We start from the raw sequence: 23,561 nt of genomic DNA, 5'->3' as shown, positions 1-23,561 counted from the left end.
TAGATTTTAATCTACTAATAGTTTCCATTCTGAGGCTTACTTACAATCATCAGTCAAAAAGAGGATAAAAATAATACGCATTGTAAGTTAGTCGACGGCAATTATCAGTTTCTGCATACAAGTTTCTTTTTTACATTTCTATAAGCACACCATGCTCACAAGCAACCTGTACACATTTTTCTTCCGTTCGTTTCTGTTCAAACATGGGATAACGTTTTTGCACTTTTTCGGCTTTGACCAATTCCTCGATATCTGACTCTGTACTTAAGATTGACCGCAGATCATCGGATGCTTGTGAAATTTCGCTATCAGCTCGTTCGGAAATTGGTGCGCGACGGGGTTTACTCGCAGTTTCCACTGTTTCGTCCTGACCATGTGTATCTGTTGAGGGGGAACTGCCGGTGGCATTTGGTTCCTTGTTAGAACATCGTTTGTTCTCCTGTTTACGCCGGAGGTTCCGAGCAATAGATGGTAGTCTCATCCAAAACGCTGACTTGTTACCGTTGGACGTTTGCTGACATGTCTTTTCTACCACTGTGTCTGTTTCGCCAGTAACAATGGCTGCAGTGCTCCCCCCAGTGTCGTGGTGATTGTTGCTGATGCGTTTGCGTCGAATACTACGACCGACCGCTGGCATTTTCAGAACAAAAGGTCCTTTGCTCTTCATTTCTTTTGCTTCTTGATCTTCTTCATCGTCAGCATGGAATTCCTCTACCTCATTAGTTGCCTTCTTTCCAAACACAGCAAACAAGGCCTTGCCTCTCTTTCGTTGCGGCTTGCTCTTCTCGACATCTTCATCCTCGCTGTCCTCTCCGATGCCATGTTCCACCAAATCGCAGCCTTCTTTCTCCTCCTCTTCTGTAAGCCGTATTCCAATTGTCTTCTCGATGACAAACAGTAGCATTACCGTTGTGACGACTGCCCAGGACGCTGTTAGCACGCAAGCTAGAAGTTGAACACCAAGCAACCGCCAGCCACCCCCCTGCAAGGGACAAAATAAAATGATCAAGTGTTAATTTGCACCTTTGTGTTAAAAGGGAAAAGTTACCGCAAACAACATTGTGCGCAGCTTTGTCGCAACAAAAGCAAACACCTTGTTACCAAGCGAAAGAGATTTTCACGTACAGCGTTCTTGCTGTGACATGATGCAAATATCTTTGAATATTTGCACAGTAAAATGTGTTAAACTGCTAAGATTGTATCTTTTCTGCGTCAAAGTTTCTCCAGAAAACAGTTGATGCGATTCTGCTAATGGCTTTAAAGTTTAATTCGCCACTTTAGTAACGAGAACTGAAAGGGACTGGAGCCGAAATGCCTCCCGCAATTGATTCTGGGATCGTTTCTGGCAATGCACCGTTTAGCCATTGGCCATTCCCCTGTCCCCAGGGACAGTCCCAGAAGTCTTTGCGAAAGTTAACTCTGCTCTGTTTCCTTCTCGTTACTAAAGTGATCAATGAGCCGCAAAAGTTTGAATAAAAATTGGTACAAATCAATAGCAAATATTCACACCTTGAACAATCCATGCGCATGTGAGAATCCTTCATCTTTCTCCTGCTCAACGAACAGCGCAACAGCAATCATACCCCATACCGCTGACCCAGCATGAGTGGCAACGCAGTTCACGGGATCATCAATCTTGAGCTTAATCATCAAGTCCGACAGCAAACACGCGAAAAGCCCTCCAAAAAAGCCTATCACCAGTCCCTCCCATGGCCTTGCAAGGGCACAGATCCCGGTTACTGACACCAGGCCCCCTCGGATGCCAGTGACAAATATAGGCACATCGAGTGTCTCGTCATCTTTGATGTAGCTGTAGATTATGGCAAGAATACCACCACCGATTGAGCCATTTAGCGTTGCTACCGCTGACCGGGAAGCTAGCTTCCATTTAGCTGAAAAGAGAAGATTGAAAGGCACTTACTTTAAGTATGATCGTGTACTCCCAGATATTAGTTCAGTCTATCAATTTCAGATAGAGAATTTTACAGGATTAAATTCAAATAAAAATGTAACTTTCTTTTTGAAATAAACATGAATGTTGTTCGATTGGGTTTATCTGGCAAAATCCAATTTGCCGAAGCGTTTCTTAAAATGCAATTCGGTCTTCATTCTATGGAGGTTGTCTTTAAACTCCCACTTTTCTTCACAGAACAAGATTGTTTTCGACGTTTAATCAAGTTTTCGTGAGATTTCGACGATAGCTAACACAGAAACTTCTAAAAAATAAGAAAATTCTAAATTATTATTCACTTACATCCACTAATACCAAATGTACTTCCACAGTTAAACCCAAGCCATCCCCACCACAACATGAAGGTCCCTAGCATGACATTAGTCACGGAGCAAGGCTGGGGCCTTTTCTTGTCATTTTCAAAGCGCCCCGTCCTGGGCCCTAACATAAAGGCAGCTGCAAAACCCGCGGCACCTCCGACCAGGTGCACACCGGCACATCCTGCGATATCAATGACCCCGAGTTCCTTGAGCAAGCCATTCTTTCCCCAAATCCAGTGAGTTGGAAAACACGTGGTGAGAGTGCTGACAAACGAATACAGCATGTACGCTTTCAGGTTTGTCCGCTCCGCCATTGCTCCGGAAACGATAGTGGTCGCTGTTGATGCTAGCGCCATTTGGAAGAAGTACATTGAATACACCTGTCCTTTATCCATGGGAACTTCGGTCAAAAAGTAGCCGACTCCCGAGAAAGCATTCGTGCCTTCGTCGATACCGAAGCTCAAACCAAAACCGAAAATCCAGAACGACAAGCCGCTGAATATGATATCGATGGCATTTTTTACCATAATGTTGGTTTCGTTTTTAATCGTGACCATACCTAAACAATAAAGAAATTGAATATTACCGACAAGAAAATCCAGATTCAAAAAAAAAAAAAAAAACTCTTGATCAAGCATTTCATAAGAAGCGGGAAACTCAACGACCAAAATTGGGTTCTGATTGTTTGCTTATGTCATTGTCACAAATATCAGTCTAAATCTAAATTCATAAGCAACCAAACCGTATCACTTTCAAAAGGAAATGAATAGCCCTCAAACAAGAAATATGAAATTATTTAATATGGTACTTCTACGTTGTCTTCAGCTAATAGGTGCTTAAATTGTCCGTTGTTTCAACGGGGATGTCAAGAAGAATTAAGGACAAATAACTTTCGTATACCTTTGAAAGTTTTCGTCCCATTTCTAGCTCTATGGGCCTGTTTGTCGAAAGACCCGGAAAATTTTGCAGGCGTCAAGCCTCATTTTAAACTCTAAATCGTGAAAGAGCTGGTCGATAGTTTTACCATATAATCTGCAACACTATTGAATCCTTGGAGTATAAACACAGACAGAGCTTTCCAGGGCCGAAAACTTATATAGACTTTCGAGAAACAGGCCCGAGTTTACAGTTGTAGAAATTTGATGGTGGCAGCGCCGGTTTTCTCTGTTGGTGGTTCTCAGTACTGTAGTTGTATACATACCTGACTCGATAAGGCCAAAACCAGATTGCATGGTGAAAACAATGAAGGCACTGGTAAGAATCCATGTGGCATCATCATAACCGATTGGTCTCCCCGTTAAACCCTCTAAAGGACGTTCGGTGCTCTCGTTAGCAGCCATAGCGCTCTGGTTGAAATCACGGTTATTCCTGCAGTAGCTAGGTCACTGCTCATAAATGATTCATACATTTTATTCATTGGAAACAAAGACATTTTTCTGATCGAGACTTTGGCCTTTATGCTTGTTACCACTCACTATCGTAGCTAACAATTCTCACATCTCTTAAGCTCGAAAACCCATGATTTCTACTGATTATAACCTTGCAAATTATCATGGTAGAATGGAAGATCATAATACCCTTTATAACAAGTCAGAAATTTTCACTGGATACATTTTCCTCATTTGTCAATTGCTGTGATAAATATGATGTTCAATCAACTCATTCAACAAAGACATTTAACAATCACAAAACAAGATTGATCGGTTCATTGATACTGAGGATATCCCTTCAGTTTCTGGGGTCATTTAAATACCAGTTTGTTGCATCTTTTACGGAATCGGTTTTTAAATAATAAAACGGACAGAAAATACAAATAGATAAATTTCATCGGTTCATAATAAAAGTTAAGGGCGGCCGACGAAGCAAGTTTTAGCGGTACTTGTTTGTTTTTAATAAATCCAACAATTTTCAGACTTATTTGATTGTTTGTCGCTATATCCTGTGTCTGCCATGTTGTTTTATTAAGGAAATCAAAACTAGAAACACAATATTAATTCCTATCGTAACTATTTTGCCGCATATATTTTCATTTTCTTTTTCTAGAAAATATCTGGATTTATAGCTAGTTGAATCATAATTCCAAGAAATGAAACATGGGTCAACCTTCCTTACTTTTATAGAATTATTTAAACGATTTACAGCTACTATTACTAACTAAATTAGGGACAGTCGGAGGGCTTCCAAAAAGAAACTTTTGTGAATTAGTCAGTATCGAAAATAGACAACAATAAACATAATAAATTTTGCACTATTTGTCAGTAGAACAGAATGAGACAGTTGGGCCCAGAAATGATATGCTCCAAAAATCATTAAGCAAGGAAAAAAATCGCATCACGCCAAAGAAGGCCCCAGCTTTCACGCTCAGAGTTAACCTACCAAAAGCCTTGAAATGTTTACCTAGGAATAGGTATAGAGTATCCACGGACTAGTCTAGAAAACTCAAGCGGGTTTTAGACTTTTAGACCTTTTTGTCGTGTGGTGCGACCTCGTAAACTCGTCATAAATTATGAACAAAATGAGCCACAAACAAAAAAAGATCCATGACTTTATTTTTCTTTGTTTTATTTCTTAAGGCTATTTTTATCGGCAGTTGTTTTCGCATCAAGAATAGAAATGGAGTTTATAACAACACCAACGCCAACTTTAGAAACGACCATTGAGATAAATTCGGTATAAGTTGTTATTAATTTGCTTCTTTAAAGTGACTTATGTTCTATTTTTTTTGGAGAAGATTATGGCAGATTTTAAGACTTTCCTCCCCCCTCCCCCCCACCCGGCAGAAGCGTCTAGATTCCACAGCTTGAATTTGAGAAGGTGGTGTTTCTACTGTTTAAACAGCAGCAGGGTTACAACGTATTACAAACTTCAGGCAAACTTGAGCACAGAGTGCCTCAATCTCAGTTGATTCCATTTACACTGACAACGGCTAGCTGTCGAGCGTATGTAGAACATTATTTTCAAGTTTACCACTTTTCATAATCCTGTACATATAGATAACCGTAGCCAAACGCAAAAATCATAAGTGAAGGAAAATATTAAATTTTGTCTGGTAAAATCACAAGACAAGAAAAATATGGTACCAACTAAAAGTACTGTTAAAGTGGTTTCATTTGAATAGTTGCACCATAGTATTTAATCCACAAACTCAGAAGTTAGAACTGGCGGTTAAAACATATCTCCGTAATTGACCCTTAGAGAGAGAGCGGAGGGGGGGCGGGCTTTGGGTGGGATGATGAATAAAACTAAACCATAACAAATCGTAGCAACTTGAAGGCAACAATCTGTCACTGCCACTGTTCTTATAACACTTATTGCAAATTCAGCACTGTTCCAAATACCTTATCGCGAGCTTTGCTCTCTCAGGGTTCCAAGTTTGCGATTTTTTTGGGTATCTTAGAAATATGACGATAAGGAACTAATGTCATATTGTATAAACTCCATTCTCCGAGTTTCAGAATATAGACATGCTAATTTGACCATTTCCTACTGACATGACATAAAGTTCGCTTAGGAGACGAAAATATCCTGATTTTCCACTCTATTATATGAGATGGTTAAGTAACATTGAACTATTATAAAAAATGAAAACGATTAAAAAGTAAAAAGAAAAAATATATATTTAGAACAGGAAATCACACTATAAAAAAAAATCAGAGAATGCCGATCTAAAAGCCCGCCGTTTTTGCTGTACCCAGGATAAAAATGTTCTACAAAATCGAAAAACACTGTTCAGCCTAAAAAATTGAATAGACTTAACATAAACAGATTCACCCACTGAAATGCACGTATGCATTATTTATCATATCATCAACAAATCGAAAATCCTCCTTTATCTCTTCATTCGTCTGCAAGGTCGCAAACTTTTGGTGAACTCGCTGATTTATTCAGGAAAGTATTTCTTGGTGCATCAAATCAAGACATTATTGAAAAATGGTGTCCATGAACATATCTGGAAATGTCACCCAAGCTGCTGCTACTGAGGCCGAGAATGACACTGGTGAAGTTGGTCCCGGAGATGCAGTGTGGATTTTAACGAGCGCGTTTATTATTTTCACCATGATATCTGGATTTGGTCTAGTTGAATCTGGTGAGGTTTAACCTTAAGGCGTCAATAGACCTTCTCACGGGTTTGGAAGCTATCTTAACGGGTAGCCAACCGGGTGAGAAATTAAAGTGTTTGTATGAGAATCTAATGTCGAAAAATTTCCGTAAAACGGCCGTTAAGCACAGGTACGGCTCCCAAAATTTGTTAGTAGACTGCGGAATCCTTTGGTGAGTAGCTTTAGTTTGTAATTCCTACTTTCTTCAGAGCCGTCGTTTTACGAAAATTATTCCACATAAGATTCTCATACAAACACTGTTAAACGGTGATAAGGTCTTTTCGTTAAACCCTCAGTGTTCAGTGTAAGGTTCAGAGAGTTGACTTACTGAATGGGCGTATTACATAAGAACCTTCATTTCGTCTGTTTGAGTCGATCGCATCATATAAAAGCAATAGGATTAACCCTGGCCTTAGTCATCAAATAATTATTTCGTGTCATTTAACTGAAAAGAGATCTTTATTGCCGAAAAAAATCGGGACAAAAACGGAAATTTAGGAATCGATTAAACAACGGGAATAATTAATTTTTTCTTCTGTAATCTTCTTCAGTAGAGGCGTTGTGACGCTTTGCGCGTCTGATGCAGGAGGATTCCTCGTCGAAAGTTCTAAGAATTTCAAAATTTACACGTAAATGTCCTGATCATGTTACTGGCTGTCAAATCAAAGACTAAATGCGTAACCAAAGAAATAAAATTCGGGCTTTGTGGAAACAAATGAGAGAACGAATATATATATGACTACCTAGGAAAGGTATTGTCCAACAACCCTTTTAGTAGTAGTTTTAAAACAGAATAATTATCAGAATAGTTTTAGAAATCGTCCAGGTCTGTTAGTTTTAAATTATGATACCACAGAGTTAAGAAAAATAAAAAAAGGATGATTAATTTGCTTTATCTTTCATTCTATTCAGGGATGGTATCGAAGAAAAATGAAACCAACATCATGGTCAAGAATGCCCTGGATGTAATTTTCGGTGGCTTATCCTACTGGATGTTCGGATTCGCCTTCAGTCGAGGAGAGTCAGAGGGATTCACAAATCCCTTCTCTGGCGTAGCTAACTTTTTCGCTGACGCAAAAGACGAGGCAATGGGCAGCGTTTACGCTTTGTACTTCTTTCAGGCATCTTTTGCAACAACTGCGACAACCATCGTATCAGGCGCCATTGCGGAACGTGCCAATTTGCAAGCGTACATGGTGTTTTCTTTCACAAACACGCTCTCGTTCTGTTTTCCTGCTTACTGGGTGTGGGGGAATCATGGCTGGCTTAAAAAGCTGGGTGTTATCGATGTTGGTGGAGCTAGTCCGGTGCATTTAGTTGGAGGCGTGGCTGGTTTAGTGGGGACAATCATGCTTAAGTCAAGAAGAAACAAATTTACAGGCGATGGCCGACAACAAAAGATGGCTTCTCCAACCAATGTTTTGCTGGGCACATTCATGCTCTGGTGGGGTTGGCTTGGTTTTAACTGCGGCAGTACGTTTGGGGTGAGTGGTGGCAAGTGGAAACTTGCTTCCCGATCCGCTGTTTGCACTCTAAATGCCTCCATAGGCGGTGGCATTTTCGCTCATCTTTTCAGTGTATTTTACCTCAAGCGTGTCGATGTTCCCACTCTCATGTCAGGAATTCTCGGGAGCCTGGTAAGCATCACAGCCATCTGTGCCGTCGCACGGCCTGGGGAGAGCATTTTTATAGGATTTATCGGCAGCGTGATTTCAGTGATGGGTTGGATGTTGTTGGAAAAGCTTAAGATTGACGACCCTGTTGGATGCATACCCTCCCACCTTGGTGGCGCACTGTGGGGCATGATAGCTGTTGCCTTCTTTGTCGAGTTGGATCGCTTAGAGGATTTCTCAGAAACATACGGGGTCTTCAAAGGTGGCCACATACGACTTCTTGGGGTGCAGCTGTTGGCTTGTTTGACGATTGCTCTTTGGTCAGCGTTCATCGCCTTTGCCCAGTTCTACATCATCGGCAAGTTCATCCACTTCAGATTCTCCGAGGAAGAGGAGAGACTAGGAGCAGATCTCTGTGAGCACGCGGTAAATCACAGCACTGAACGTCAAACTTCAGAGCAGCTGGAGCGGCTACGAGCGGCGATGGTGGCAAGAAACAAAGTAGCACCTGCTGGAAATCAGCACGAGGATGTAGATAGCAACAGCAAGATTGGGCTCGGAAAATTTCGCTCAGCTGTGTTCGCTTTGAGAGGTTTACAGCGAAAAACGAAGGTTATTCAAATAAAAGAAAAGCAGGATGATTAATATACGGTTTGCTAGTATTTTACACCATGCGTGCATTTCAGACAAAAACACAATGACACTACAAACACACGATTGTGCTGACTATACTGATTGAACTCAATTAATCAATGGGTCTAATCTATTCCCATAATATCTTTGTACAACCAAGTTAAACACCTTAGTTCCAATATTCATAAGGCTAGGTATATGCCTCCACTAACATATACAGTGTATGTACAAACATTTATGTTTGGGACAGGAGGATAAAACAAAATGTCATTCCAGAATGCACAAATAACAAACAATTCTAGTAGTGTCAGGAAGAATAAAGGCAAATCACTGTGACACAGACTCTGCTTTACAAATCCTGTATAACTGATGGATGCTTTACTTTAAATACCCCTTCAGTTAATTTTGAAGCATTTTTATCAAACTGTCTTTTGAATTTTAACACATCTCAAAAAATAAAATAAAATAAAAAACAAAAGCAAAACAAAAAGAAAGCAAGAAAGAAGAAAGTGCTCTGCATTTTTTTGGCATGGGGCTTACAGAAACCTGTTTTATACCACAGAATAATTTCAGGTGGAACAAGACTAAGAAATTCTTTCACTGGTTCAGAGTACTGGGCACCAACATGTGTGTTTTTTTATCTTTAAGGTAGTTCCCCTTCGAAAAAACATACTATCCTAAGTTTTTAAAGAAATTTAACACAATAATCATTAGCAATTACTGATAGCCATGTATAGGGCATTGAAAAAATACAATTAAAAAAAGGCATCACCATATTTGTTTTCACCCTGTACCGGTATGTCCATTATTCTAGTACTGTAAATGAACTGTTTAAAATCTAGAGCCCATTTGTTTGTCTGGGCTATAATATTTCAGTATAAAAGAGATTTCAAATTGCTGGATCTTACAACTAAATTATGTAAGAAAATTTAGACCACTGTATCATCTTACTCCTCCAAGGTAGATGCAGAGTTTTGAGGCTCTGCATGATTCAAGCCCATCTTTCCTTTTATTTAAGCTGTAATTAAGGCCTGCTTCCAGGATGGAATTCAACCTAACCCTAACCCTAACTTGACTAGCCTGTGTACAGTCGCCCCCTCCCCTGAGAAAAAATAGGAGAAGGGGTGTCTGTGTTCACTATTGGTTATTGTGCATGGGAATAATTTTGCATAAATTAAAAACAATAGTTTCTGCCGACCAAAATTTCCATAGCTCAAGTTTCATGTCTGAAAATGCCGGTGCATGCGACTTAAGGAAAAGATCTAGGATCTTATGCAAGCCTTCCCACTGGAAACGGAAAGTCATTAGTTTGAAATAAATTGTTGACAGGTCATACACAACTCATAAGCTTGTGACAGTGTGAAACGTGACCTTAGAGTTTGCTTGAGCAACACAGGTTTTCCTTCGTTTCTTTCTTGTGGATAGATTATGTATCCCAGTGCATTAGGGTACCATAAACTTTGCCTGAACAAATCTTATTTTTGCCTTTAATTCTTGCATTCGGAGGTCATGAAGCTGGAATGTCTCATGCATGTTTAGCCTGCGAAGCGCAGATGTATTTCCGGTCATCGCTTCTCTCCCTCCAAAAAAAGTGACGACCAGAAATACATCTGCACTTTGCAGGCTAAATATGCACGAGACATTCCAGCTTCATGACCCCCGAATTGAGTTATTACATGTATTTCCTGTGGTTTTATGTTTCTGTAGGTATGTTGCTGTGACAGAATTTGATTGTTTTTCTTTGACCTCTTAAAAGCCTAAAGCTTTTTAGTAAGGCTAAAGAACCTTTCAATAAAGATTTTTAGTTTCTTTTCTTTTCTCTGAAATCCCTGAAGAAGAATAGCCGCATTCGTGTAGTTGTCCATGAATGGGATAATTTTCTGATTGCCTGCTATGCTTTGATGACAGGCACTAAGGCCAATCAAAATCTTCATTTACATGATGTAGTGGTCTATGAGTAACAACCAATCAAATCATTTTCCACACATTTCAGGAAATATCACATGGCCTCCATACACGATGAGCAAAGGTGAATCACAGATGCCCCTTCTCAATTTTTTTTCTGAGGGGAGGGGATGGCTGTACACTAACACTGTAGGCTAACACTTGAAGGGACAACCTTGAATGGGGAAAGTGGGTGGGGGAGGGGGAGGGGGAGGGGAGGAGAAGAGAAGAGAATCTCTTCTACTGGAAGAGGCATTATCGAGTAAGAAATGTGTTAAATTTTTTATACTTTACCAGATTATCACTGACAAACATTTATTATAAGATGACTATGCCGAGGAAAAACAGATAAATGGTCGCGGTGGTGTGAAAAGAGTTTGAATGAAAATTTAACTTACCTGGAATTTGAAAAGCAGTAAAACCAGTGTAAACGAATCAAGGTTGAGAAGGTCCTCTTAACTATAGCATATAAAGACTTTTGGCAGCGTATTGTGCAAGACACTGATATGTAGGCGGCCATGTGCTCTGCAGGAATAGCGTCTAGAAAGGCCAACCTGGTAAAAGCTAAGTGCGTAGTCGCCGCCATGATATTTCAAAAATACCTTCGCCAGTACCAAACTAGCTGACTTGATCAGACCCTAGCCTGTTCCAGGCTGACCATGTGTATCCACAACCTGTACTCGTGTTAAGTTGTTTCATGTAGAATCTCAGCCGACAAAGAAGCGGCAATTAAAAAGAGAATAATTTGATACCAGCTGTTTGATGCCGTAAAACGGTGCCGAGAAAGACGCGAGGGTCTGGTTAAGAGCAAGTTCTGGCCAGGCGTTACTGGCGCGATAAGACGGAGGGTTGGGACTAGTAGTAATTGGTCACATCCAAGATGGCCGCCTTTCGAGGTCAGTTGTGGGCTCGACTGGGACAAATATCTCACCGTTCCTGTAAGTTAAGGCAATCTATTCATGGTAGTAGATATCTTTATGTTAATTTCACTTTAAAATTGTTCTAAATCGGGTTTTCTACAGGCAGAAATTGAGGTTTCCAAAGGATTTAAGTTAGTTTTCTCAAGTGGACCAATATGACTCTACGCAGCACTTGCTCTAACCTGATTTTGTTCTTGAGTTTTTTTCCTGGTATTCGGCATCTAATTATTAGGCCGAAAAGCGGATAAGCAAGTCTTCTCAATACAGGAGAAGTTAAGTCCTTTTTTGAAAGAACTACACGGTGGTACTGTAGCTGACCAGTGTAAAAACATTGTTTTGTTTGCTGTTTGCAGTGAGAATCAGTCAGCCAGTAAGGAACGTAACTAGTAACACAACTGAAAAGGAACGTGGTTTACTGAGAAGAATAATCACTGACTGGAAAACGCCTGTAAGTATTTAAGTGATGCTGGTAAGTTTTTGTTTACACCAGCCTGTAGACTATGCATGTTTAAAATAATAGTGCAATTCCATGTAATGTATCCCACCACCCCACCCCCCCCCCCCCCCTACCCTGCTGTGTATGATAGATGGAATAGCCCTGAGTGCATGGTTCTCCATAACACACAGCTCTATTGTTTTAGGGATAGAGTCATTGTTATATTTCTATGTCTATTGTTTTCACAACCAATACTGTGAGGCCTTGTAAGAGCTGCATGGTGCCCCAAATTGTTGAGCGGTAGCTCTCTTTCAGAATGAAATGACAACTAAAGAATCCCTTTGAACACTGTGGCTTATTTGCCTCATCAAGACCATTGATAAAATCAAACTTTTTTCTCAAATCCCCCAGTTACTGTACATGCAAAAATGCTATATTTCTTGTCAAAGTGTAAGATAACTTTTGCTGCCTGTTTTAGTCTTTAGTGTTCCTAAGTGGAGTAGCTGGTTGTTTGTTTTATGAAAGGTTCATAGGTAAGTTAATATGAAAGTAATGAAAGTAATAAAACTGCAAAAATATAGAGGAGGGAGTGGGAGTAAACCTGAGCCTTTTTGAGATGTTATGATTACAGTATCACTCATAACTAAGTTGTCAGTCATATCTAATTTCCTGCACTACACAAATTGCATCATATGCTGCATAATTGTGCCACAAGAATCACACAGTAAAACATTAGTGAAGTGGAAATTTTAGCATTGTAGCAGTATCCTACAGGACTAGTTGTGTACTGTTTCTTGGGTTTGTGAGAAAATGAAACTTTTTCTAGAGCTCACCTATTTACTTAGCCATTTAAAAACAAACTGTACATGTATATAATTTAGTTTGTACATGTAGCCTACATAGCAGTGAAAATAGATTTATGCTGGTATTGAGTTAAATGTTTAACCAGGGGTTTCAATAAAAGCCGGTTACCGGCGGTCTACCGCCGCCTGTAGGACCTCTTACCGCCATCTGTTTGGATTTCATTAATGAAAATAAAAAGTGATTTAAAAATAACAAATACAACAACAACGACGACCACTGAAATTTTGAATGAAAATTTGAAAATGAGGTTTGGTTGTGTAAGAATATTAGTAGAAAGAATTTTGTTGTAAAGTTTATATCATTATATTTTATTCTGAAGAGTTAAAAATCAGTTTGTTGCATGCATGTTGGTACATTTGAATGAGTAGCAGAAAAGTTGTACTTGTTTTAAGAAAGGACTTCAAAGAAATTACTGCCTAAGAGGATATCAAGTCTCACTAAGAGATATCTGCTATCTGCCTAGAAAGGTATTCAAAATGTACCTTTTTGTATCAAAAATTTAATAGTTTTTTTAAAAAAAACCCTGCTTTGTGGTCAATAAAAATACGCATCAACAACACGCTTTTTGATGCCCAGAACGCTGGAAATCGCATTTCCGAGCTTCTAGATTTCAAATTTTTCTGGGGGAGCATGCCCCAGAAAAATTTGAAATCTAGAAGCTCGGAAATGCGATTTCCAGCGTTTTGGGCATCAAAAAGCGTGTTGTTGATGCGTATTTTTATTGACCACAAAGCAGGATTTTTTTAAAAAAAACTTACGGCCCCTTTAGTGGTCACAGCCGCCTATTAAACCCTCAGTGGCCGCTTATAACTAATGTTATTGAAACCCCTGGTTTAACTCTTTTTTTGTTTACTTTTGTTCAATAGAAGAACCAGATGAGACTGGTATGAGAGAGGTAAGTAATGTTGGTTTATCTTAGTCACTGAATATCCAGTTTGAATGTGTAAATTACATTATATCATAATTGTATTTAGGCACATTAATAAGGGGCCATTTATATAGATTCCAAGGAAAATATAAGACACGTCTTACATAACATAAGACACATGCTAAATAATGCACTTTGTCATGTATAAACGGCACATTTTGTTTGAAATAAGACGTGACTTAGCCAAGATTCATCCTTTCTAAGAACAGCCCTTAACACCTGTTGTTAGACAAGAGGCATCTGACTATATAGCTGAGTCAAGTTTTTTTTAAAACAAAATGTGCCGTTTATACACTACAGTTTGTGTCTTATTTGGGACACACCTTATTTGTCCTTGCACAAATGGCCCTACTGTCTCAACTCTACAAAATTTTATGCAATACAGTAAATACATCATTTTGATAAGTGTGCATGAATATATGCAATCTCCTGTAAGTGTGTGTGTGTGGTATTTTCAACAGCCTTTAATAACAAGACTCATGGTAGAGTACATTATGCCAGATCCAGAGACTCAAAAACAGATAAGAGATGAACACATGCGCATTGTTCGACAACGATGTGATGAGTAGTATCCTTTATATTATGACAATGCTAGTTCAGGTTATGTGGGATTTACAATATTATTGTTAGTTGTTACCAGTAGCATAAACAAAAAATAGTCCTCTGAGAGGACATGAGCTTACTGGCAATGAATAGTCTGTACAAAAGCCATGTGCTTGCAAAACCAAATCGTTCTTCAAGGCAGTCATGTTAAGTATTGACTTCTCGGCACATGCACTTATTGTCACTGTGTGTTACGTGCTATAAGTGCTTTATAGCATGTAAGGTTGGTTCAGCGGCCACAGGCAAAGTTAAGACTTTCACAGATACGGTTCTGGCACTATGGTAATTTCTTGCCAAGAGTAAACACGCAAATGTCGTAAGGAAATTACCATAACATGAAGTTTCAAAAATGCAAGTTGTTTCAAAGTTATGCAAATTTGTGGCATTTAAATTGAATGATTACATTGTAAAAGTGACAGATTTGTGTTTGCATTTTCCCACATTGTGATTTTCAATGTTTAATACTACCAAAGGTTAAAAAATATTCATTACTGGTAAAACTCAATCAACACATAAAGCAATTATGCATGGATAGAAATTAATAGCAAAGAAATTAATTTGGCTAAACGCCCCTATTCAAGAATTATCATAAGTCAAAATAGAACTCTTTTCCTGTAATATGATATTTGAAAGACTATTCCACATGAACACAAACACCTTACGCTTTTCTAAAATAACGGAGCGTAATATCTCATTTAAACTTTTTAAAAAGCCCTAAGAACAATCAGTATCAAATACCTCCTTGTCATGACGACACTAATTTATAAAACAGAGTAAAAAAAATGGGAGATAGCAAGTATCGAACCCAGTCCCTTTGGCTCCGAAGGTCATGTGTTACTGCATTTACGAGAACAAAAAGAAATGACCTTACCATCATTCATTCTTATCCCGACGATAGCATAAAGCTTTCTGGCTTTTAGCCAGTAAGCTTAAAAAATTGGTATGGGGGCCTGGACCACTAATGTAAAGCAGAGCTGAATATAGTAAATGCCTAAATAACCACCCCATTTCTGAAATTTCAATATTGTTTTAAATTACCCTCATACAGCTAAGGGTACTGTTAGTGAAATAGTATCTTTATGGTCCCAGTGCACTGTTCATTTCCACACAGATCCCCCTCACTACCCCTACCCCCTCCACTTTTAAATCTGCCCATGTTGATAGACAAGAGAGCCTTGGTACAAAAATACATTACAATGTAAATGTAGAATGACAATCCTTAACAGTTGTTTTTAGTTTGGAAAGAAAACGAAAACCAAGGTTGGGCATGCAGCCATTTGATCTTGAGGAGATTGGAAAAGACATCCAAAGAGCCCCGGAATTTGGTCCTGATGGATACTGAACAAACAGATGTTCCATTGCGTGTTCATTTCAAAGCACTATTTGTGTATTTCTCTGATATACACATGATTTTTAGTGTATCTTGCCCAATTTTAGCCTGAGAAAACAGCCTTCATTGCAGCATCTTCAACAGCAGGATATGACACCTGAGGAATGTGCGCAGAACTTCCATACTGATGGTGCTTCACTATCCAGATCTGGTTAATGTCATTAGTATGGAATTTCTTCTCTCATTCCTCAGACATCATTTTGTGGGGAAGCCATTGCTGGTATTGTGAAATGACAGCTGTTTTTTTTTCAGGCTACGTAGTACAATTTTTGATTAAACAGTTAACTGAGGCTGGTTATTGACTAAAGCAGTTATACTTCTTGGTTGTCAAAGGTAAAAAAATAGGTTAAACGGAGGTGTTGTTTGTGGAATGACAAATGGCATCATGATTTGTTACTATATTTTGTGATGAATGCAAAGTGAATTGCTCTTTTCAGATAAAACAAACTGTATGATACAGAATATCACTTTGTTGGGGAAAATAAACAAATCCCGTTTTTAAGACAACTTGGTCTATACTGATCTTAAATATGCATCCTAAGAAATATCAATGTTATAATAATAAGTATCCCTAAACCCAACCATCATCCAATCAAAGTAGTAGGAGAAAGCATAGAAAACCCTGGAATGGATGAGACAGTCTTCTAGTAATAATGTCAAGACACTTGGGGCTTTGTTTAAGGGCAATCCAATTTAATAATTAAGACCATGCATGGAATGATAGAAATCAAACATTTACTTTTGAATTCTATACATCATGCCTTTATTATTCATTGACATAATCTATTTGTTAAATAGTGCCAGACAGTCTAGCTGCCTTACAGACCACAGATTAGAAATGTAGGAATGTATGTTCCTTACAGCATGATTAATTACGGGTACTTTAAAAAAACCTTTCAATAACATGATAATACTGCCTGGCGACAGCTAAATGCAACAATCATCACCAGTATTCAGGGTCATACTGCCATCTGTTCAGGTTTTAGGGAAAAGGAGCCCTACAGCCCCTTTCCCATGGTTGTTGTTTGTGTTGGCCGATCAACAACTTTTCAAAACTGTTAACAGTAAAACAAAAAACTTCATTTGTCCAAATTAATCAGGGACATGATTAACAATGGTGCAACATAGAGGTCTCTCTCCCTGATTTTTTTAGAGAAGTTGAAGTTGTGGCTGTTCACAGACTACTATATCCATAGATTAAAATTTATAAGACCTTATTTGGACTGACAGAATACATGACAGTACCTACACGTAACTTTGTTAATACCAATGCCAATAATGGACTGAAACAAGCACTATTAACTACATAAAAGAGCAGATAATTATTTTCGAAGCCAAAGGCTCAGGAATCTTTTTTTTTTCTAATGAGTTTAACCCTAATATTTACATGCACAAATTTAAAACAAAATACTAATAATGTGAGAGAGTTATGTATACCTTAAATGGCACTAATGTGGCCAACTTCCTCTCAATAGATACATGTACCTCTCTAAATAGGCCGAGCTTGTTCAGTTATTTTTCTTGATCCCATATATGTGGGACATCTCTAAGAAGAACACCTAGTGGCTTGGTTCCTCTCTAGTTTCCACCTTAGAGAGAATGTGACAACTACATTTTTAAATTGTTTGAGGGTTACAGGTTTACTATACATTACATAATGATTGGGACTTTTATCTCTTTGTAAAAAAACCTATCTATCTTGTGTATTTTGACACACAATATGCCATAACACCAGTGATTTTGCTGCAGTAGTCAAGTGGGTACATTTTTACTCTGGTGTAGTCCTCTGTCGTTTGGCACCCACTGGTATCTCATTTTCAGCTCCTTGATTTTGCTGTGCCCTGTCTAACAGTTTCAACAACTGTGTAGCCTCCTTAAACTGTGTCCGTCTATCCAATTCTTGCTGGCAAGCTTCTTGTTTGTGCTTGGCTTCAGCAAGACTCTTATCTAATGCTGTTGCAAATTGCTCAGGGTCAAAGTTAATCACGTCTTGAAGGTTGTCATCCGAAAATGAAATAAAAAAAGCCGGGTCAGTTTTAATTCTTGTCAGAAGATCAGGTGAGATACTGTCTGTTTCTCCAGCATCTGTGCGATCAAACTCCATACTCTCATTTCTTTCCAAGCTTGCAGCAATACTTCCTTGACTGAAACTTGGGCCTGTTGTACAGAAATACAGATGAGGGTACAGTGCAAGCTATGCACAGGTAGTTCAACATGGTCATAGGGACATTCCATTTTTTATCCAGAACCCCCTCCCCTAAAGCTGACTAGAATCTGAAACTCAATTGTTTGTCTGAACCATTTGAAAAATGAAATCTGAAGGATTCGTTCTGCACCTTTGAAAAATTTGTCTCACTGAAAGGGTCCAAATTTTGTCGGCTTCTTAAAGAAGAAATCTGAACCTCGATTTGAAAAGTTGTCATCCATAACTGGAGTGCATATAAAAAATGAAACGTACCATACCTATTCCACCGCCATTTCATACACTAGGAAGTAAAGCAAGGCACATTTTCGTTACCATAACTCTTCATTCCTGCCTTAGTCGATGTACAGTGTATCCCTATTGGGCCATCCCCATAAAATATTTCGTTTCCCATTGCCCTCCCTCTCGTGAAGGTGGGTCGGTCGGTCGGGCAAAAAAAAAAAAAAAGAATGAACACATGATGGCATATTAAATCTCACGTTTATCTGCAAGATATAATCAGATGGTAAAAGATGTATATTAACAGGACTATCAAATGTCTAAGATTGTGTGCTTGTAAATTTAAGTACCTGCTTCTTTACAAGTGATTCTGGAATTTTTTTTTAACTTTTTCAAAAAAATGGGTCGGTCGGGCGATGGGAAACGAAACATTTTATGGGGATGGCCTTACTAAAAACTAGTTCATTTTATAATGCAATTCTAGAGGTCTGATTTGCAATAACAGCGATTTACACCAGCCCGAGAAAACAAAAACAATGGCTGTTAAAAGGTTGCGTATTAGTTCCTACAACATGAAAGCTGGGAGGCTTACCGATATTTATTGCATGTTTAATGCATATTAAATAATAATAGTTTTAAGTGAATGCAGATCAGTTGATACAAAATTACTTCGTATAAAGTAGTGATTAGCGACTAAATAAATAAGGTTTGTCTTCAATAACTTACTCTGTGATCCAGCCATCCACTCCTCTCCATCATTGACAACCATCAGCTTTGTTTGATCGTCAAGAAAACTAAAATATTCCTCATTGTCTATTTCAGTTCCATCTTTCTCAAGAAACACACGGCAGGTTGTTGGTGTTAAACCAAACTTGTTCCCCGCCCTGTCTTTCAGTTCTTCAAGGCTTTGTAAAACCATCCCTATGGTTCTTGTCCGATCTGAGTTACAAACTTTGAACGGTCGCCGTCTTATTTCTTCCATGACAATCGACACTCACAACGTTCGCTCGTCCTCCATATTTGATGCTTTAGGAACCAGCCCTTCACCCTCGAACCAGTCCTCTGTAGCCGTGCTTAAAAAAACATAGGCACGTTTAACGTGCATGAGCTATTTTGAATGCTTCCGTGTAATCGTATCAACAATCTACTGCTTTAATTCTAAATTTAGACTATTTTTTGTGCGAGATTGGGTATTTGCTGTACATTGGGACCTTACGAAGGTACTACGGCGACGGGAACGGGAACGTCTAAAACTCAAAAGGTTTATTTGAGCAAAACAACAACTCTGTACGTGCATCAATTCGTGCATCACGCTTTTTGAACATTTCGTACGTAGCCGTCCCTGCGCAACTACGACGTGAAATGACCAAATTTTGTGTTGACTTGAAAACAGCAAGGCGATAAATTTTAGTATCTCTCTTAGAACTCAAAAGCGGTTCCCTCTTCAGTTCCAACCTAACTTTCCTACTTTCAAGTAACTGGGTAGCTTCGTAGAAGGGCGAAAAAGTTTCAAGGGACGCGAAGTCTGTTTTTCAGCGACATTTTCATTGGTATCGCCGTTGTCAGATCGTAAGGTCCCTCTAGGAGGCACAATAAGGATTTTAAGCGAAGGAATATTACCTTCAACAAGCCATACATTATCGTAGCTGCCGTCGAATATTTTGGTCCCATGAGGCTTCATCGTATTGGCGTTCAGTTTTGGTTCAGAGACTAAATAGACGTGTATTTAAAATGGCTTTGGACTTGCTATTATCAGCTGCTTTTTAAACCCCTGAAGACGGTGAATATACCTGACAAAAAGCTACAACTTGCTCCTTTTAATCTTCACGATGGTGGATTTACTTTTAGAAATCAGTTAAGAAACCAAATTTTGTGAAAAAAAGCTTGACTTTCCTTTTATCAGAATAGGCCGAATACTTTGATCAACACAAGCCTGAAAAAGAGGCATCAAGTGATTTAAACAAACATAAATATCCATCTCTATGTCCAGCAACCGGTTCCGAAGGTAAAAAAATAGTAATCGGTATGCAACTTTAGAAACAAACTTGAATTTTGCCCCTTTAAATCGCTGGGCTTGAGTTCCAAGTATGAAAACGTCAAAGTAAATGGAATTTGTCTGTTTACCTACTAAACATTTAGAGGCTCTTAAAAACTCGTTTTCAACTGAGTGTTCTGCGTTCCGTATCGCCGAATTGGCATCATTTGAAATCAGTTGGCATGTCACTGATTGAGGAGCTGCGGGGAACCAGAGTAACGGCCGGAGAGAAGCTTCACATAGATAGATCGCGAACTAGCAACAATTGGCCCAGAGAGCCTTTAAAATTCCATGTCTACGGAGGCCACTCACCTTTATTTATTAGTTACCAGCAAGCTATCATAAAACACCGTGAGATTTTAAAGGAGAGTTACAAAGAATCACCTGAGCCCGCTTAGAAAACGAGTAAGGCAAGGAACTTCTATCTTGGAACTGTGCCCTCGTGAAAAGGGCAGGGAAAAGAAATAAATATTGCTGAATATTCAAGGAGTTTGAAAACATCTCAAAAAAGATCAAGGCAATAATAGAGATGAGACCGAATTGATTCGATATCATACTGCTGAAGTCGTCAATCTTTTAGCAGTCAGGAAAGTGAACTGCTATAATTGTAGTCACCTAGAAGAGGAAATAAGGCGACCAACCTATTCTCTAAGAGTCTCAGAGATTTGAGGATTCTTACTGCCAACACTGAATAGCCCTTTGTTTTGATAACCTCAGTTTTAATTCAGTCGAGATCTCACGGAGATAAAGAGGAAAGCGCACATAGAACAGTTCAGTTAACTAATTTATTACTGTTACAGTTTCCTTATGTCTCCAATTTCTACTTAAAAGTAAGTAACTCAATCGATCGATTATATCCATCGGGATGCTTTAAGCGAGCGCAGTTCGTGTCGCGGTAGCGGCGACACCCATAACCTTGAGGCGCACGTCCGGTTTTCGCACGATTTTGACTAAAATTATAAAAAAATGTCCTTGCACCCACAGTAATGCGCGTTTTCATGTTGTATGAGTTTTCAGTGTTTTGAAAATTTATCTGGTTGTCTTCTAATGAGTTTGGCCGATTTTCTCGTACTTTCGGATCATCCGTCTTATGAAAGAACAGCATGATACACGTATTTGTATATAATGGCTGTTTATGTTAGAGTCCTGGCTGTCAAGCTCGAAGAGACGGCGGCAAACTTCGAATAAGAAGTAGCAGTAACAGTTTGCTTCATCAGGGACTGAGAACTACAGGAAAAGTTTTGTTCAACCCTTGCTTTCATTAATTTCACATCGAAACATGAAAGAGGGAAACCGTGGGACGAGACAGATATTAAACTGGCTCCAAGATAAACAACAATCATTCTATTAAAAAATGGAAGCTGATTCAGTTTAAGGCGAGACTCTTTTAACTGCAGTAACTTAAAGTTGACTGTTTTTGGAATTGTCAAGACGTCTCATTATATTTTAGAGAAATAAAAACTACCGAAAACTTTTCAAATGTTGCGGAAGCTAGCAGCGACAAAGACGAGGGCAAATTCATGGCTACCTTGACCGGATTTTGTTATTTAAGTTTACGGCAACTAACTCGCGCGTTTTAATAACGACGGTGCTAATTAAGAGAGAAGCAAAAAATTAGGAGATAACCAGCTCCCCTGGCAGCATCAAGGAAACCAAAATACTGAGGCAGGAATGCGTTCACTCCTGATAAGTCAGTGTTACAATGGAGAACATCCGTAAATTAAAGTGATCAGCTATCCGTTTTGACTGCGGCCGATGTTTTAAAGTCATGGCAGGACATTCCTTAGAAGTTTAAACTTGACAACATTAAATATATTCCGAAATAGTAGAAAATCCCTGGCACTTTGAAGGTGAAACATGTAATTATTATTATATACACCACTGATAAACAAAAATGGCTACGCCAGGGAGAATACCGGGCAAGTATTATATGTGCGAGGAACTTTCAAATGAATCAGTAAATCAAGAGAAATCGCAGTAAACTTGGGTCCTCAACAAATTGTATAGGCTTACGACCTAGCTCGATGCAAAACCTCTAATTATAGCTAACAAAAGAAGCGCAGATTTAGAGAGGGCAAACGAAAGGTCCCAAGGGTAAACGAGAGAGGAGACTACCGAGACACTGACGAAGTGAACCCTACGATGTACTACCGACTTCAACGCCCGAGCGCGTCTCATGCAATGTATATGAGCCAACTATGTGAAGTCCCAGATACATTAGGATTGTACCACTTTTAGTGTTTGTCGATAATTTTGGGAGAAACGAAATCTCATCTCGAGAAGCCTTGTAACACATCCCAGAAAACAGAAGGATCGCCCACCAAACACAAAGGCTAACAGCCAGAATTGTTTACGGAGACAAGTCAAATGCATACCTCAGTCACGGTTGGAGTAGAACAAACCAAGAACGTGAAGCAACATAACTGGAATCGGCTATAGACCACTGATATGATCACGTCGATATTCGTCTGGTATGTCAAAATTCTGGTACCTGCAGTACTGAAAGGCTTAACCAAAGATCTGTGGCCATTCTTGAAAGTTGAGTTAACGAACACAGCAGAGTAATCAGGCGTATTCTTCAAGGTATAAACCATTGTTCATCTTGCGAAGAGAATAAAAAAGATAGATGTGTAATACGTGTCTTTGTAGTCTGAAAAGACACGTTTGATCTAGTTATTAGCTCCAATTTTTCTTGGCCAGCAGATGACCAAGAAAGAGATGAACTGTGGCTACTAGCCAACGGAGCCCGATGCTTTTGAACACGAACGCTAAATAAACTCGTTGTTCATGAAGGAAAGTTAAAACTAAAAAAGCTGTTGACTACGTTTCGTTTGTTATATAGATTGATTAAACATTGTATAACTTCAATTTTTCTCTTAAAGGAACAGCTAATAAATACAAATAATAGGACGGCGTTTCAATAATTTGCTTTTTTAAAACTTTCACCCTGTCGAGGCCATGGACTGGAGGCTGAACGAATTTCAGAACGATGAGCGGTGATCTACTATTAGATGTTATATTAATACTGAAATGTTCATCCGATTAAAGTTGAATAATTCATAGATCCGCTCCAAGCCTATTCATTTTATTTAAAAACAAAAACAAAAACAATTCTTGTCCAACATACTTGTAAACTGTTACAGGCACCAATTTACTTAGACCTTGTCCTTTCTGCAACTCGGCCACCCAGTCTCTTTTAATCAGTATTATTATCTTTTATCATATATCACGGGTGGCGATTTAATCTCGAGCAGAAGGCCGAAAAAAGAAAACACGTGTGATCTGGAGAACTTTGCTTTATATTAATAAACATATCAGATCGTTTTCCCAGATTGTTTTCCTCTTTTTTAATTAGTTCAAACTTAATTTAAAAACCGACAACACTTTCTTGGGTATCACAGG

The 23,561-nt window shown here is 38.8% G+C and overlaps 4 protein-coding genes across 5 annotated transcripts; 2 read left to right on the top strand and 2 right to left on the bottom strand.

Annotated features, from left to right (window-relative positions):
• Positions 1-130: 130 nt before the first annotated feature.
• LOC140930472 (ammonium transporter 2-like) lies at positions 131-3,760 on the bottom strand. The gene is made up of 4 exons (XM_073380213.1): positions 3,473-3,760; positions 2,255-2,830; positions 1,510-1,892; positions 131-982 (listed from the first exon to the last, which is right to left on the bottom strand). Exons 1-4 carry the CDS (start codon positions 3,609-3,611, stop codon positions 131-133), a joined length of 1,950 nt encoding a protein of 649 aa, XP_073236314.1. The 5' UTR covers positions 3,612-3,760.
• Positions 3,761-7,285: 3,525 nt separating this feature from the next.
• Positions 7,286-8,636, top strand: LOC140941564 (putative ammonium transporter 3). Its single transcript, XM_073390590.1, has one exon. It carries the CDS (start codon positions 7,286-7,288, stop codon positions 8,627-8,629), a length of 1,344 nt encoding a protein of 447 aa, XP_073246691.1. The 3' UTR covers positions 8,630-8,636.
• A 2,765-nt stretch (positions 8,637-11,401) lies between these two features.
• On the top strand, positions 11,402-16,209 carry LOC140941550 (uncharacterized). 2 transcript variants are annotated; one of them, XM_073390572.1, is made up of 6 exons: positions 11,402-11,499; positions 11,835-11,929; positions 12,396-12,450; positions 13,648-13,676; positions 14,171-14,277; positions 15,549-16,209. In XM_073390572.1, exons 1-6 carry the CDS (start codon positions 11,442-11,444, stop codon positions 15,652-15,654), a joined length of 450 nt encoding a protein of 149 aa, XP_073246673.1. In that variant the 5' UTR covers positions 11,402-11,441; the 3' UTR covers positions 15,655-16,209. The 2 variants fall into 2 exon arrangements, with proteins under 2 accessions (XP_073246673.1, XP_073246682.1); XM_073390581.1 differs by lacking the exons at positions 12,396-12,450; positions 13,648-13,676.
• A 298-nt stretch (positions 16,210-16,507) lies between these two features.
• Positions 16,508-19,145, bottom strand: LOC140941544 (DNA fragmentation factor subunit alpha-like). The gene is made up of 2 exons (XM_073390558.1): positions 18,851-19,145; positions 16,508-17,859 (listed from the first exon to the last, which is right to left on the bottom strand). Exons 1-2 carry the CDS (start codon positions 19,104-19,106, stop codon positions 17,471-17,473), a joined length of 645 nt encoding a protein of 214 aa, XP_073246659.1. The 5' UTR covers positions 19,107-19,145; the 3' UTR covers positions 16,508-17,470.
• Between the last annotated feature and the right edge of the window lie 4,416 nt (positions 19,146-23,561).

Source organism: Porites lutea, chromosome 1, assembly GCF_958299795.1.
Source record: "Porites lutea chromosome 1, jaPorLute2.1, whole genome shotgun sequence".
NCBI classification, from domain to species: Eukaryota; Metazoa; Cnidaria; class Anthozoa; order Scleractinia; family Poritidae; genus Porites; species Porites lutea.
This window is presented reverse-complemented; position numbering and strand designations above follow the sequence as displayed.

Coding starts and splice junctions, on each gene's coding strand:
- LOC140941544 (XM_073390558.1), bottom strand. CDS start 19,106: ATGGAAGAAATAAGACGGCGACCGTTCAAAGTTTGTAACTCAGATCGG. Junction 17,860..18,850: donor GTGGATGGCTGGATCACAGA/GTAAGTTATTGA, acceptor TCTGTACAACAG/GCCCAAGTTTCAGTCAAGGA.
- LOC140941550 (XM_073390572.1), top strand. CDS start 11,442: ATGGCCGCCTTTCGAGGTCAGTTGTGGGCTCGACTGGGACAAATATCT. Junction 11,930..12,395: donor TCACTGACTGGAAAACGCCT/GTAAGTATTTAA, acceptor TGCCTGTTTTAG/TCTTTAGTGTTCCTAAGTGG. Junction 14,278..15,548: donor CGACAACGATGTGATGAGTA/GTATCCTTTATA, acceptor AGTTGTTTTTAG/TTTGGAAAGAAAACGAAAAC.
- LOC140930472 (XM_073380213.1), bottom strand. CDS start 3,611: ATGGCTGCTAACGAGAGCACCGAACGTCCTTTAGAGGGTTTAACGGGG. Junction 2,831..3,472: donor TTTTGGCCTTATCGAGTCAG/GTATGTATACAA, acceptor TTTATTGTTTAG/GTATGGTCACGATTAAAAAC. Junction 983..1,509: donor ATGCGCATGGATTGTTCAAG/GTGTGAATATTT, acceptor TGTCCCTTGCAG/GGGGGTGGCTGGCGGTTGCT.
- LOC140941564 (XM_073390590.1), top strand. CDS start 7,286: ATGGTATCGAAGAAAAATGAAACCAACATCATGGTCAAGAATGCCCTG.